This window comes from Medicago truncatula, chromosome 3 (genome assembly GCF_003473485.1).
Source record: "Medicago truncatula cultivar Jemalong A17 chromosome 3, MtrunA17r5.0-ANR, whole genome shotgun sequence".
Lineage (NCBI taxonomy): Eukaryota > Viridiplantae > Streptophyta > Magnoliopsida > Fabales > Fabaceae > Medicago > Medicago truncatula.
Window position 1 is genome coordinate 17,324,330 of NC_053044.1, and position 14,122 is coordinate 17,338,451.

Below are 14,122 nucleotides of genomic sequence, written 5' to 3' on the forward strand. Positions count from 1 at the left end.
GCATATGTCTGCTATGATGATTAGAGAGTTCGAATTACTGGAATAGTTTAGATATATGAGTTTGGTTTGTGAATGGTCACCTAAGAGTGTGAAACTGAGAATGCTGAAGATTGATAGCGAATTTCTGAAGAGTATTAAAGAGGCACAGAAAGCTGATGTCAAGTTTGTAGACTTGTTGGTTGCTAGTAATCAGACTGAAGATGGTGACTTTAAAGTCAATGACCATGGTGTGTTGAGATTCCGAGGTCGGATTTGCATTCTTGACAATGCAGAGATGAGGAAAATGATTCTTGAAGAGAGTCATAGAAGTAGCTTGAGCATTCATCCGGGAGCTACGAAGATGTATTACGATTTAAAGAAGATTTTCTGGTGGTCTGGATTGAAACGTGATGTGGCACAGTTTGTGTATTCCTGTTTAGTTTGCTAGAAGTCGAAGATTGAGCATCAGAAACCTGCTGGTATGATGGTATCTTTAGATGTGCCAGAATGGAAGTGGGATAGTATATCCATGGATTTTTTGACGAGTTTGCCAAATACTCCTAGAGGGAACGACGCAATTTGGTTATTGTTGATAGATTGACGAAGTCGGCTCATTTTCTACCGATTAATATTAGTTTCCCTATTGCCCAGTTGGCGGAGATTTATATCAAGGAGATTGTGAAGTTACATGGCGTTCCTTCGAGCAATGTATCAGATAGAGATCCAAGATTTACTTCTAGATTTTGGAAAAGTTTGCAAGAGGCTTTGGGTTCGAAGTTGAGATTGAGTTCGGTGTATCATTCGTAGACAGATGGTCAGTCGGAGAGGACAATTCAGTCGCTAGAGGATTTGTTGAGAGTTTGTGTTCTCGAGCAAGGAGGAACTTGCGATAGTCATCTTCCGTTGATTGAGTTCACATACAATAATAGTTATCATTCTAGTATTGGAATGCCACCTTTCGAGGCTTTGTATGGTCGGAGATGCAGAACTCCGTTGTGTTGGTTTGAGTCAGGTGAAAGAGTGGTCTTAGGACCAGAGATTGTTCAGTAGACTACTGAGAAAGTAAAGATGATTCAGGAAAAAATGAAAGCTTCGCAGAGTCGACAGAAGAGTTATCATGATAAGCGTAGAAAAGATCTTGAGTTTCAAGAAGGAGACCACGTGTTTTTGAGAGTAACTCCTGTGACTGGTGTTGGACGTGCCTTAAAGTCAAAGAAGTTGACTCCGAGATTTATTGGTCCGTATCAAATATCGGAAAGAGTTGGAACGGTGGCGTATCGAGTTGGATTACCACCGCATCTTTCGAATTTGCATGATGTTTTCCATGTGTCGCAACTTCGGAAGTATGTTCCGGATCCATCTCATGTGATCCAGAGTGATGATATGCAAGTTAGAGACAACCTTACGGTAGAGACTTTACCGGGGAGGATTGATGATCGGAAAGTGAAGACGTTGAGAGGCAAGGAAATACCCCTTGTTAGAGTCGTTTGGGCTGGAGCGACTGGTGAAAGCTTGACATTGGAGCTTGAGAGTAAGATGCTGGAGTCTTATCCAGAGTTGTTTGCTTGAGGTAAATTTTCGAGGACGAAAATCTTTTAAGTTGGGGAGAGTTGTAACGCCCACTTTCGTTTAATTAACTATTTAATCGAGTTTAGACGATTATATTATATTTATATAATATATGTGTGAATTTTGTTGATTTATGACAATTTAGATGATTTGGATGATTTTGATGTGTTTTGATGATTTGATGAGATTATGAGACTTATTTTATTGTTAAATAAAATAAGATTTGAAAATAAAATAAAATATTTAGTTGAGGGCTGTTTTGAGATTTTAGAGAGTTTTGGGGGAGAAAGTGAGATAAGATAAGATTTTAGGTGGAGATATAAAAAGGAAAGACCTAGGTTGTAGAAAAAATTAGTACGTACGACTGTTTTTGGAGAAAAGGGAGAAAAAGCCAAGAGAAGGGAGAATCACCATAGAGAGCTACGATTTCTTCATACAAGGTAAGGGTGAGACTAATAATTCAGTAATGTTAATTTCTATGATTCTGATGATTAATTGACAAAGTTAGGATTGAATTAGAGAGTTTTGAAATTAGGTCAAATCCCTAAAATTGATGATCAAACGGTAAAAATTGGTTAGATTGATGTAGAAACCGTCCCTTGACATTAGAATATGTTTAGGATGAATTCTGGAACCGAAACTAGGCTTAAAACCATGAGTTTAGGTGAATTTTTGAAGAAAACTGCTTTCTGCCCGAGCCAACATTCATCGCTCGCCCTAGGGAACGATGATCCTCGCCTCGCGAGGGATGAATTTCATCGCTCGCCACGCGAGCCAAAATCCCTCGCCTCGCGAGTTACATGTCGTAGCTTGCCACAACTAGCAACCCTACTCGCCATAGCGAGCATGACCAGAGAGCATGTCGAATTCTAAGTTTTTGACTTTTGAGTTGAACCTTAGATGCCTTTGAGTACCTTTAGGTGTCTACTAAATATTAGAGGATGATTTAGAACAAGATTGAACCTGGAACAACCTTAGTTGGGAATCTGGCTTGTACTCGCCATGGCGAGCAGATGCTCTCGCCTCGCGAGCACTTCCAGAACTGAGTGCATTTGAGGATTTTGAGACCTGAGTTGCTTGGATTTATTAGGAAAGGAACTTTAGGTACTAATGAGACCTATTTAAGATATTAACTGAGAACTGTGAAGCTATTATGAAATGCTAAGTGATTATAATGTGATTTCTTGATTTATTGCATTACTTGAATTATTATTGAATGATCAAGAAGTTGTTGAAGATGAATTGATATTAAGCTGTTGATGTGATCTGATTATGCTGCTATTGTTAATTAACTAAGTTGCATGAGTCTGAATAAGATAATTAAAATGATGATGAACTCCAAATTATTGGATGTATAAGAGATTTGATGATTAAGATGTTTTGTTGATAGAGTCCATGCATTAGCATACATTGAGCTTTGTCCTCACCACGAATTGAGCTTTGTCCTCACCACGATTGGATCTTTGTCCTCCCCACGATGCTTAAAGTATATTAATACTATGATGACGATTGGTACCACATGCATATAAGAGGTCTAAGTTGCATTGTCGCATTTGTCGAGTCTAAAGATGTTATGTTATTGATGATGATTGAATGCTGTGATTACTTGATAATTGTTATCAAAGATGCAATGACGATTAAGACTGTTTATGATGTTAATTATGATTTCGAATTATATTGATTAATATTATTGTGTTATGAAATCTCACCCCTTCTGCTTGAAAATGTTGCTCTTCGTATGAGTAACTTGCAGGTGATCGTGCTTAGTGTGCAGTTTGCTGTCGTGAGTGACCTTGCCTCACTGAGTCGTCTAGGTCGCTCTGATACGTAACGGGATGGGGTGTTATGATATGCATGCTTCATTCTTTTACGTGTTCATTTATGATATTAGACTGAATTATTATTATGAGATGTTTTAATGAGGCCTGCATGCCAAGACTTTATGATGATTAAAATTTATTTCCGCTGCTATTTGGTTGATGAAGGATAAATTATTATTTATCTATGTTTTGAAGATTGTAAGAATGTGATATCCTGTTAAATGTTGTTTACTCTGATTATATGTTTGAAATTTTTATATTGGGGAAATGGGGTGTTACAGTGCTCCTGCTGATAAGGGTAAACAGAGAATGGTAGATGATAGGCGCCCTAGAAAGAAAGAAGCTCCTGTTGAGATTGTCTACTATACTTGTGGTGAGAAAGGCCACAAGAGTAATGCTTGTCCTAGGGATGTGAAGAAGTGTTTTCGTTGTGGTAAGAAGGGTCATGCACTAGCTGAGTGCAAACATGATGATATTGTATGCTTTAATTGCAATGAGGAAGGTCACATTGGTTCGCAGTGTAAGCAGCCTAAGAAGGCGCAGACTACTGGTAGAGTGTTTGCATTGACTGGTACTCAGACAAAGAACGAGGATCGCTTGATCAGAGGTACTTGGTATTTTGATAGTACACCTTTAGTTGCTATTATTGATACTGGTGCTACGCATTGTTTTATTGCTATTGATTGTGCTACTAAGTTGGGTCTTGCTATGTCTAATATGAATGGAGAGATGGTTGTCGAAACTCCAACTAAGGGTTCGGTGACTACTTCTCTTGTGTGTTTAAGATGTCCTTTGTCTATGTTTGATCCTGATTTTGAAATTGACTTGGTTTGTTTACCTTTGAGCAGTATGGATGTAATTCTTGGTATGAACTGGTTAGAGTACAACCATGTTCACATTAATTGTTTTAGTAAGTCGGTGTATTTCTCTTCTGCTGAAGAGGAAAGTGGCGCAGAGTTTTTGTCTGCTAAGCAGCTGAAGCAGTTAGAACGTGGTGGAATTTTGATGTTTTCTTTGATGGCTTCCTTATCTATTGAGAATCTAGTAGTGATTGATAAACTACAAGTGGTATGCGATTTTCCAGAAGTTTTTCCTGATGAAATTCCTGATGTGCCTTCAGAGAGAGAAGTTGAATTTTCTATTGATCTTGTTCATGGAACGAAGCCTGTGTCTATGACACCTTATCGTATGTCAGCTTCTGAGCTGGCCGAGTTGAAGAAACAACTAGAAGATTTGCTTGAGAAAAAGTTTGTTAGACCAAGTGTTTCACCATGGGGAGTGCAGGTTTTGTTAGTAAAGATGAAAGATGGTAGTATGAGATTGTGTATTGATTATCAACAACTGAACAAAGTAACAATAAAGAATAGGTATCCACTTCCGAGAATTGATGACTTGATGGATCAGTTAGTGGGTGCACGTGTTTTCAGCAAGATAGATTTGAGATCGGGTTATCACCAGATTAAAGTGAAAGATGAAGATATGCAGAAAACAGCTTTTAGAACGCGGTATGGACATTATGAGTATAAAGTTATGCCTTTCGGTGTTACAAATGCACCTGGTGTGTTTATGGAGTACATGAATCGCATTTTTCATGCATTTTTGGATCGTTTTGTGGTTGTTTTTATTGATGATATTTTGATTTACTCCAAGTCTGAAGAAGAACATGCTGAGCATTTGAAGCTGGTTTTGCAAGTGTTGAAAGAGAAGAAACTTTATGCTAAATTATCTAAGTGTGAATTCTGGTTGAAAGAGGTGAGCTTTCTTGGACATGTTATTTCTAGTAATGGTATTGTAGTAGATTCGTCTAAAGTTGATGCAGTATCGCAATGGGAGACTCCTAAGTCGGTTACAGAGATTAGAAGCTTTTTGGGATTGGCTGGTTATTACAGAAGATTTATAGAAGGATTTTCCAAGTTAGCACTTCTGTTAACGCAGTTGACTTGTAAAGGTAAATTACTTGTATGGTTCAAGATTTGAGGTGTTTAGTGATCACAGGAGTTTGAAGTATTTGTTCGATTAGAAGGAATTGAATATGAGGCAGCGAAGGTGGCTTGAATTGTTGAAAGACTATGATTTTGAGTTGAGCTATCATCCAGGTAAAGCTAATGTTGTAGCAGATGCTTTGAGTAGGAAGACATTGCATATGTCGGCCATGATGGTGAAAGAGTTTGAATTGTTGGAACAGTTTAGAGATTTGAGCTTAGTTTGAGAGATGTCATCTAAGAGTGTGAAGCATTTCCTTGAAACGCTCCCACGCATCATAAAGAGACCCCCCATCTTTTTGATTGAACGGTGTAATTTGGTCTCTTAGTTTAGTAGTTTTAAAGGGGGGAAAGAATCGGGCAAGGAATGCTTGCCTCATTTGATCCCATGAATTGATGGAACCAACTTCCAATGAATGGAACCAAGAACTAGATCTATCCCTTAAGGAGAAAGGAAAGAGGTGCAGCCTTACGACTTCTTGATTCGCTTTCAAGGTTCTGCAGAGTCTTAAGAAAGTTGAGATATGCAGATTTGGATCCTCAGCGGGCGATCCAGAAAACTGATTTTGCTGCACCAAGTTAAGTAGTGCGGGCTTGATCTCAAAGTTGTTACGCTCAACTGTTGGGTACACAATAATAGCTTGTGGCTCTTCCGTAAAAGGTGTCGCATACTCTTTGAGCGTGCGTTCAGCCATAGCGATATTATTTCGTGCTTCTCTCTTTCTTTTATGCAAATACCTTTCGATCTCGAGAACGAATTCTCCAAGACTTTTAGTTCTTCCCATAAAAAATCGAGAACCCAAGAAGTTAACGGTAAAAGAAAGAAAGAAGTAGTAAAGGAAAAAGAAAAAGAAAAATTCTAATCATTAAGAAAAAGTTAATCAAATTAGTTAACTCCCCAGCAGTGGCGCCAAAAACTTGATGGAATAAAACCGCAAGTGCACGATTCTACCGAAGTAGTAAAAAGATGAGTATCGTTCCAACAGGGAGTTGTTCAATTCAATTAACTTTAGTTGATGATTAGAAGAGGTTTAAGTTGCAAAGTTGGGGTTTTCAAACGGTTGAAAGAAAATATAATAATAAAAAGAGCCTTGAGATTATTGCTTCATCATAATGACAATCCCATCACAAACCAAAACCTTAAACCTAGAACTTTATGTTAAACCTACTTTCTAAAGACATGTTTCTCTTTAGCCTATCACATCTCCTTTCGGTCTCAGTGAGTGTGTTTCTCTAGCAACCACGCCTATTTTCATGGTTGATTGCTATTGAAATCCTTGAAGCTCGAAACTTTATTGTCTTGCTAGACTTTTTTCATGTTTCGCAATCCTTGTCTATATTCACTTGTTCCAATATTAAAACTTCATGTTTTGATCATTCGCTTAATATTTGTGATGAATCAATAACAACTATTAAACTTCATCTTTCGATCCTTCGATTAATATTTGTTATTGATTATAAGAACGGTGAAATAGATTAGAAATTAGGGTTACATAAAATTAGGGTTTAAAGCTTGGTTTGATTAGGATTATGTCATTAGACTTATCCAACAATCTCAAGACAAGAAGAGTCTACTCGCTCATGTTCATCGTAGACATAGAGAAGAAGAAGAACATAAATAAAATAACAAGAAAATAAAGGAAGAACTTTTATTAAGAAAGACAAGTGTCACTATTGAATTCCAAGAACAAAAGATCATTCGTTATGATAGCTAGCTACTCTATTTATAGTCTTATGACGACTTAAAACCTAAACAATACATCACTAGAATGTTCCACAAGAAACCACAGGCTTTTAGGTCAAAATAGGTAGCTTGTTTCTGAAGCAAAAGCAGCAAAAGAGTGTCCTGGAAGGTGGCACGACCGTGTGGCTGGTGGCATGGGCTGTGCCAAGCTTCTGATTTGGGGAAAACATATTTTTGTCTTCAATCTTCGTATTTGCATCCCGAATCAGCTCCTAATCCTCTTTCTTTTGCTTCAAGACTCAATTTATCAAATATTCGTTCCTGAAATATAATAAATTGCAATTGAAGTAAAATAGTTCTAATCTTGAAAACAACAATCTTGCTAAGTCCATATTTTTGCTCCCCCCCGCCCTCCCTTTTTTATTTTTTTGCTTTTATCGTTAGCAAAGATTTTGGTTTATGTCCCTCTTCTTCTTTTGCATGTGTTTCCTTTTTATTATATTTTTCGAGAGTTCCTTTTTATTGACACGGATCCTCATCTTCCACAAGAGGGTCATGTCCAATCTTAATCATTGATTTTATTCTCCTTTTGTGGTCAACGAACGCAGTATGGTAGATGGATGGTTCCAATTAGTGCAGGACAAAAAATGAAGGGAAGAGCAGGAGATGTTCCAAATCAAGTTTTTTTTTTTTTTTGTGGTGTGTGGGGTCGAACCCCGGACCTTGCAAAAATTATGCATTGTTCTTATCAACTGAGATAAACACACGGGGACATCCAGATCAAGTTTACTATATGCATCCATTTTCTTTTAAAAAAAAAAAAATCCTTCCTAAATAATAATATTTTTTTTGTCAATGACCACAACTCACACATTTTAATGTGGAAAAGTGAAGTGTCCGGTTGGAACTCCGATCCCTATTATATAACATGCAATTTTCCTATCAATCGATTGGGCCGTAAAAATAGAGTTAGGATCCATTGACAGCAGGTGTCAATGGATCCGTTGACACCAAATCATAGCTGTCATTTATTTTAATATTGCGGCTAACAATTAATGACATAATAACTCCTACATGGACTCTCTTCACACAATCACACTCACTTTCTAGGTTTTGCTTTTCAACTGCTGCTGTGAATTCTCTCTCTCTACCTATTCCTCGCCAAAAATCAATAGTCTAACTTTTGTTCCAATGAAATCTAATTTTAATTCATACTTTTCCACCTTCTTTATACTAATTATGCAGTTACCATGATTGATTTGAGGGGGGGGGGGGGGGGGGATCTAATCATATGAAGAGAAAAAAAAAAAAAAGGAAGTTAATCGTAGAGATTACAAGGTACACAAGAGTAAAGGGAAAAATTGGAAATGCTTCTCTCAACATTAGGAATTAAAATCAGTTCTCGTTTTTACGTGTAGGATGAAATTGTGTTTACAAAATAAGATCCAGATGAACAGAAATTCGGAAGGTAACTCTAATTTAATCTTTAATAAGATCCAGATGAACACAATAAGAGAAGCATGGGCGGATGAAATCAGTTCTCAATCTTTAATTTTATGTTCTCGTTGTAGCAGTAGAATCTTAAAATTGTGTTCTCTCAACATTAGGAATTAAAATCAGTTCTAGTTTTTATATTTAGGATGAAATTGTGTTTGCAATTGTGTTTTTATGTATATTGACCGAGAATGAAATCGAAATTGTATGTGTAGCAAATGGATGATCAATTATGTAATTTGTCTGCAAGAAGAACATAAACATGAGTCCCTTCAAGAAGAAGATGAGAGCAGCGATATGTTTTTCTTTCAAGAGTCCCCACATGAACAATTAGCTGAATAAATGAGAGCCATTAAGATTAAAATGAAGGACGGCTATGATTTGGTGTCAACGAATCCATTGACACCTGGTGTCAACGGATCCTAACTCGTAAAAATAATATTTATTATTAATTCCGATATTATATTATTAAATTATTAAAAAAAAAATACCATAAAAAGAAAAAGATTCGTGGTTTCATTCGGTCCTGACTTTGAATTGAATTATTTCACTGTTTCCTTAATCTTCTTCATCTCCGAATCATTCTTCAGCATCTCTCCCATATTCCCTCTCTCTCCGTCCTTTTTATCTTCTTAATCTTTTTCACCTTCTTCACACACATACTTCTTCAATTCTCACTATGTCTTCTTCACTCGTCAAGATCCAAGACGATCTTCACCGTCTTTCAATCAAAGATCTGGTATTTTCTTTTTTACATTTTTGTATTTCAATTTTCGTTTTTTATGTTTTTTTGGGTACCCAATTGGGTTTTCTAATCAAAGTTTCAATATTTGTGTTTTGGGTCGTATCTTTTTTTAACCGACCTATTAGGGTTATCCTGTTTTTGATTCTGTTGTTGATTTTTTATATGTAGATTGAAAATAGGAGTGAAGAAGAGGAGAATCATCATGTTGGATTTGGAAAACATGGTGGAACGTGCGCAATTTGTTTAGATAATATAGTGTTGCAAGAAACTGCTCTTGTTAAAGGTTGCGAGCATGCTTACTGGTAAAAATAAATTTCTTTATATGTTTCTTTTCTTTTTGAATTAAGTGTATTGTAATCATGTTTAGTGCTACTTTCCAAATGAAAATTATTAGAGTTTGTTATCAATTTACTAGTTCGTTATCAATTTTTCACAACTAATACAAAGAATTACAATGGATAAGATTGAATGGAATAGGTCTTTGAGATTGCAAGATGCATAAACTCTTTGTAATTGAAGCTTTGACAAGCTCATTTTTAACATTTTCTAAAATTCATGTTTTAACTTTAAAAAATTGGGTGACATGCATTGAACTCATAATGACTATTCGTAAGAGAGGTTTTTTATTGGTTTATTGATGTGTTTAGCCCTTGCAATTAGGCGGCATTTAAAAATTCGTCCCTGTAATTGCTAATCCTGGCATTTTAACCCTGCAATTGTTAATCGTTTAAAATTTGGTCCTTGGACCAAATTAATCACTGCCACGTCACTAATTTGATGACGTGGCAATCACTGTCACACATGAAATTCCAATTTTGCCCTTAAGAAGAGGACAAAATATTGAAGAAAGAATTGGAAACCCAGGGGTAAATTTGGAATTTCATGTGGCGTGGCAGTGATTAAGTGGGGAGAGGGACGAAATTTTAAATGATTAACAATTGCAGGGTTAAAATGCCAGGATTAGCAATTACAGGGACGAATTTTTAAATGCCGCCTAATTGCAAGGGCTAAACACATCAATAAGCCTTTTTTATTTTATTTTTTTCTCATGTTAGGATGAAGTTTTGTAGGAGTTTAACTTCGTAGATGAAGACATGAATAGTTTTATAAGAGAAATTATTAAGAAGAATCTAGAGATTAATGAATTGGAGAAAGACATGGTTTTTGATAGAACACTATGGAGTCATTTGATTCATGTAGCCGACCCCATTTAGTGGGATAAGGCTTGGTGGCTGTTGTTGTTTTTTCCTAAATGTATTTTATCATTTTGGCTAAATAAGGTTAGCATAGTAGAAATTTCAATAGTACAGGATATTCTGCCTTTGATTCCACACTATAAATTGTAACTGTTTTGTGGGCAAGTTTTTTCAGGGCATCTGATAAAATTGGTGTGATAGGTTCTTCTGAAATAAGTGATGTTTTGATGTATTGTTGTGTTTTCTTAAACTAGAATGTTTCTGGATTTATAAAAGTATATTTACTTCTAATTGAAACAAATGTTTGTACTTTTGTTGAGTCTGTATTTGTTTTTGATGGTTTTGCTTTCCTTTTGTGTAGTGTAACATGCATCCTTCATTGGGCCACATACAGTCAGAAAGTTACCTGCCCTCAGTGCAAACATCCATTTGAGTTCCTAACTGTTCATCGCACACTTGATGGAAGGTAATATCAAATATCACTATTTATTTTGGTTTTTACGTCTGATTAACTTCATGCTACTTCTTGTTGAAATGCTTATCAAAGCAAGTTGTGTTACCATTGTTGTTCCATTAAATTTTCAGCTTTACTGATCATCTAGTTAATATAGCTGAATTCCTTGTAAAGTTTGTCGCCGTGTCTATAGGATTTCATTATAGATAGATACAAATGATGGATGGAAATAAACTTTATTTTGGAAATACCTGATCTATTAACGTCTGGTTAATGAATAATTTAAATTTTCAGATTGGTTTCGACTCCCAAGAGTACTCGGAATAATTAGATAATTGCAATCTTGTTATAGTGTTAACAGTTTTATTTTTTGTCAAAATTCTCAGCTCCTTCAATTATGTTCACAGTTCTATAGAATACTACCATCTCATCAAACATGAACTTTTTTACTAGAAAGTCAGTCAAACAAATAGTTAAACTACGTAATTTGTTATCCCTATTATACAACATTATATGTTATTAGTTTCTTTTTGACAATTCAATTTCTCTTTGACACTAATTTCAATGAATCCTTAATTCAGAAAAGTGGTTGAAATCGTGTGCTAACTGCTTGACCTTTAATGCTCGACAGTATTCGAGATTACATGTTTGAGGAAAGTGTTTGCCTACTACTTCGGGCTCAATGGTTCAAGCCTTTAACTGTCGAAGAGCGTGTGGTTGAAGAAGATATCTATGAAGAATTAGTTGACTACTATTATCAGTTTGAAAATGACGATGATCTAGATGATGAGGATTATTATGGTGGTTCAGCTAGTGTACGGATTGGCAACCGTAGATGGGGAGACAACGGTTTTGTAAGGGCTGGGCGTCAAGAAGCTCGGCCGGTCCATCGACCAAGCTTCCAGGATTCGGGAGCAAGCTCAAGTTCATCGCGTGAGCCAAAAAAGAAAGAGGATTCAAAAGTTATGACAGGGAGACGGGCAAAGAGGGCGCTGAAAAGAGAAGCTGCTGATAAGGCAGCTGAAGCAAAGCATCAGCAGCATTTGGCTAGGTTTGGTAGAAAGTGATTCTAATTTAATTCTGTCAATCAAAGCCTCCTTCCCAGAAGTTAAATATTTTCTTTTTCTTCATTTAAATATTTTTTTACTTGTACAGTGATTCTATGCTCTATGAAGCATGTGATAGAATGTGGGGAAGCTGTTTTAGAATAATGGCTTGGTTGGTAGAATCCTTTAACTCAATGTATGATTGAACAATTTAGGCTTTCAATAAGTTGTGAATGCATCTCCAAGTTGTACATAATTACTTGTGATGATGATCCTTGCACCTCAATAATGCTAATGTCTGCTATTTTTTCAAAGCAAAGCATTTCAAATTGATGAATGAAATAAAGATAACTTCAATTGTGGAGATACCAAAGAAATTGTGCAAAACTTCTATGATACATCTGATTTAAGAATAGTGCAAACATTTTACTTTTAATTGTGTAACTCAGTAAAAACTCATAATGAATCCACAAGTTTCCTCAGATTAGATTTAATTTTGTTGATTTTATTAATAAAAATGGTTTTTGATGCTAAAACCTTGATGCTTGTAGAAAAATTGTTTGTATCATGTTGATTAAGAATCAGTTTTTAGATCTAATAATGTACATAAGAACACTTTAAAAGATGCTCTAAAAATGCATTCACTCCTCTGTGAACTTGTTACCAAAGTCAATGCTGATACGAAATTGTTTTTAGAAAAGAATATTAATTGTATTTTAGTTTTATTTATTTCAAAATAAATCTCAATTAAATTATCTTGAATATAAAACATTATTCATAATGTCTTCTTTTGACACATGCAAACTAGTTTGGTCATCAAAAGTACTCAACATGGCCATGGAAAAGGGTCGTAATAATTTGAAGTTTGGTTGACAAGTAATTAAACTCTGGTCAAGAATTGTTCTATTTAGAAATCGAACTTAAATTTTTCTTATTTTTTTTTTTTTAGTGAAACTCATTATACATTTAAATTCAATTGCTTCGTTTACTTAACATGGTCATTATTTTAATACTAAATATGGATCGTTTTTAAGAAATTTTGAATTTTTCAATACTAAAAAGAGGGCAGAGCCCCATTTTTTCATTTTTTTAATTCAATGAAAATGAGATTAGCATAAATAGGCATCAATTTTGTATGACACCGTTAGATTCTTACTGCTCTATTGGCAAGCTTATGTAATTTTTAGCTACAGATCGCTGGTTCGAAAGTTGGAAACGAATTGCTGATTTTTGTTCAAAAAACAAAGCTACACATCACTTATTTGTAATTTTTTAATAAAAGTGACTCCAATAATAATATACTAATAAGACTCCAAATAAGTGATGTGTAGCTTTTTAATAAAAAGAGGAACATGTAGAATGTGCGGGAATCGAAGGTGCAGAAGGTGATATAAGTGCCAAAAAGTTGTTCCAAAGTTCAATTTCACATCTTATTTTTAAAGTCATTTTTGTTGGATTTCTTTCTTTACAAAAAAGTCACTTATTAAGAGCTTTACTAAAATTATGTTTGGCCCCACTTCTCCTTAGAAGTAAAAGATAAGTGGAAAATAAAGAGGGTCAAACATGCATATCTCGCAATAACTTTACATCATTAAACAAAAATAATTTATTTATTAAATTATAACTTATCTCATAATATTTAATTATTATCCTGAAAAAAAAAATTATAAAATATTTATATATTCGTATGAACTTAAATTTCTGCCACATTTGCTAATAATTTGAAAATGTAAAAATTAACATTACAAATTTTACTTTTATTTGTTTTATCGTGCTCTACTTATTTTATTCTTGATTATAAGCGAAAAATTACTTATTAAATACATTTGATAAATTGTTTAAAAAAAAATACATTTGATAAATAATCTATATAGTCTGTAATATTAAATAAATTCATCAATCAATCGATGCATTTGAAAATTTAAATGTTACTTATAATTGAGACCGAAGAAATAGTAGTTAATTTGTTTTATTTATTTTAGCGAGAAAAATGTTATGAATATATGCTATGATATAAAGAGATTTAAATAAGGTTATTATTAAATTTGGTCATATTTTTTTTATATATAAATTTTATTTAACAATAAATATTTTTTCTCCCTTCAAAAAATGAAATAAAGATTTTTTTAATTTAAATTTATAAACATGCAACA

At 34.6% G+C, this 14,122-nt stretch overlaps 1 protein-coding gene across 1 annotated transcript; it reads left to right on the forward strand.

Annotated features, from left to right (window-relative positions):
* The first annotated feature begins 9,040 nt into the window (after positions 1-9,040).
* Positions 9,041-12,311, forward strand: LOC120579684 (uncharacterized). Its single transcript, XM_039832348.1, has 4 exons — positions 9,041-9,267; positions 9,442-9,575; positions 10,831-10,935; positions 11,555-12,311. Exons 1-4 carry the CDS (start codon positions 9,208-9,210, stop codon positions 11,988-11,990), a joined length of 735 nt encoding a protein of 244 aa, XP_039688282.1. The 5' UTR covers positions 9,041-9,207; the 3' UTR covers positions 11,991-12,311.
* The last annotated feature ends 1,811 nt before the right edge of the window (positions 12,312-14,122 follow it).

What these genes read in the sequence shown, in the direction of transcription:
- LOC120579684 (XM_039832348.1), top strand. Translation starts at nt 9,208, where the DNA reads ATGTCTTCTTCACTCGTCAAGATCCAAGACGATCTTCACCGTCTTTCA. An exon ending in GTCTTTCAATCAAAGATCTG is followed by an intron (nt 9,268 to 9,441) that starts GTATTTTCTTTT and finishes TTTTATATGTAG; the next exon opens with ATTGAAAATAGGAGTGAAGA. An exon ending in CATCGCACACTTGATGGAAG is followed by an intron (nt 10,936 to 11,554) that starts GTAATATCAAAT and finishes AATGCTCGACAG; the next exon opens with TATTCGAGATTACATGTTTG.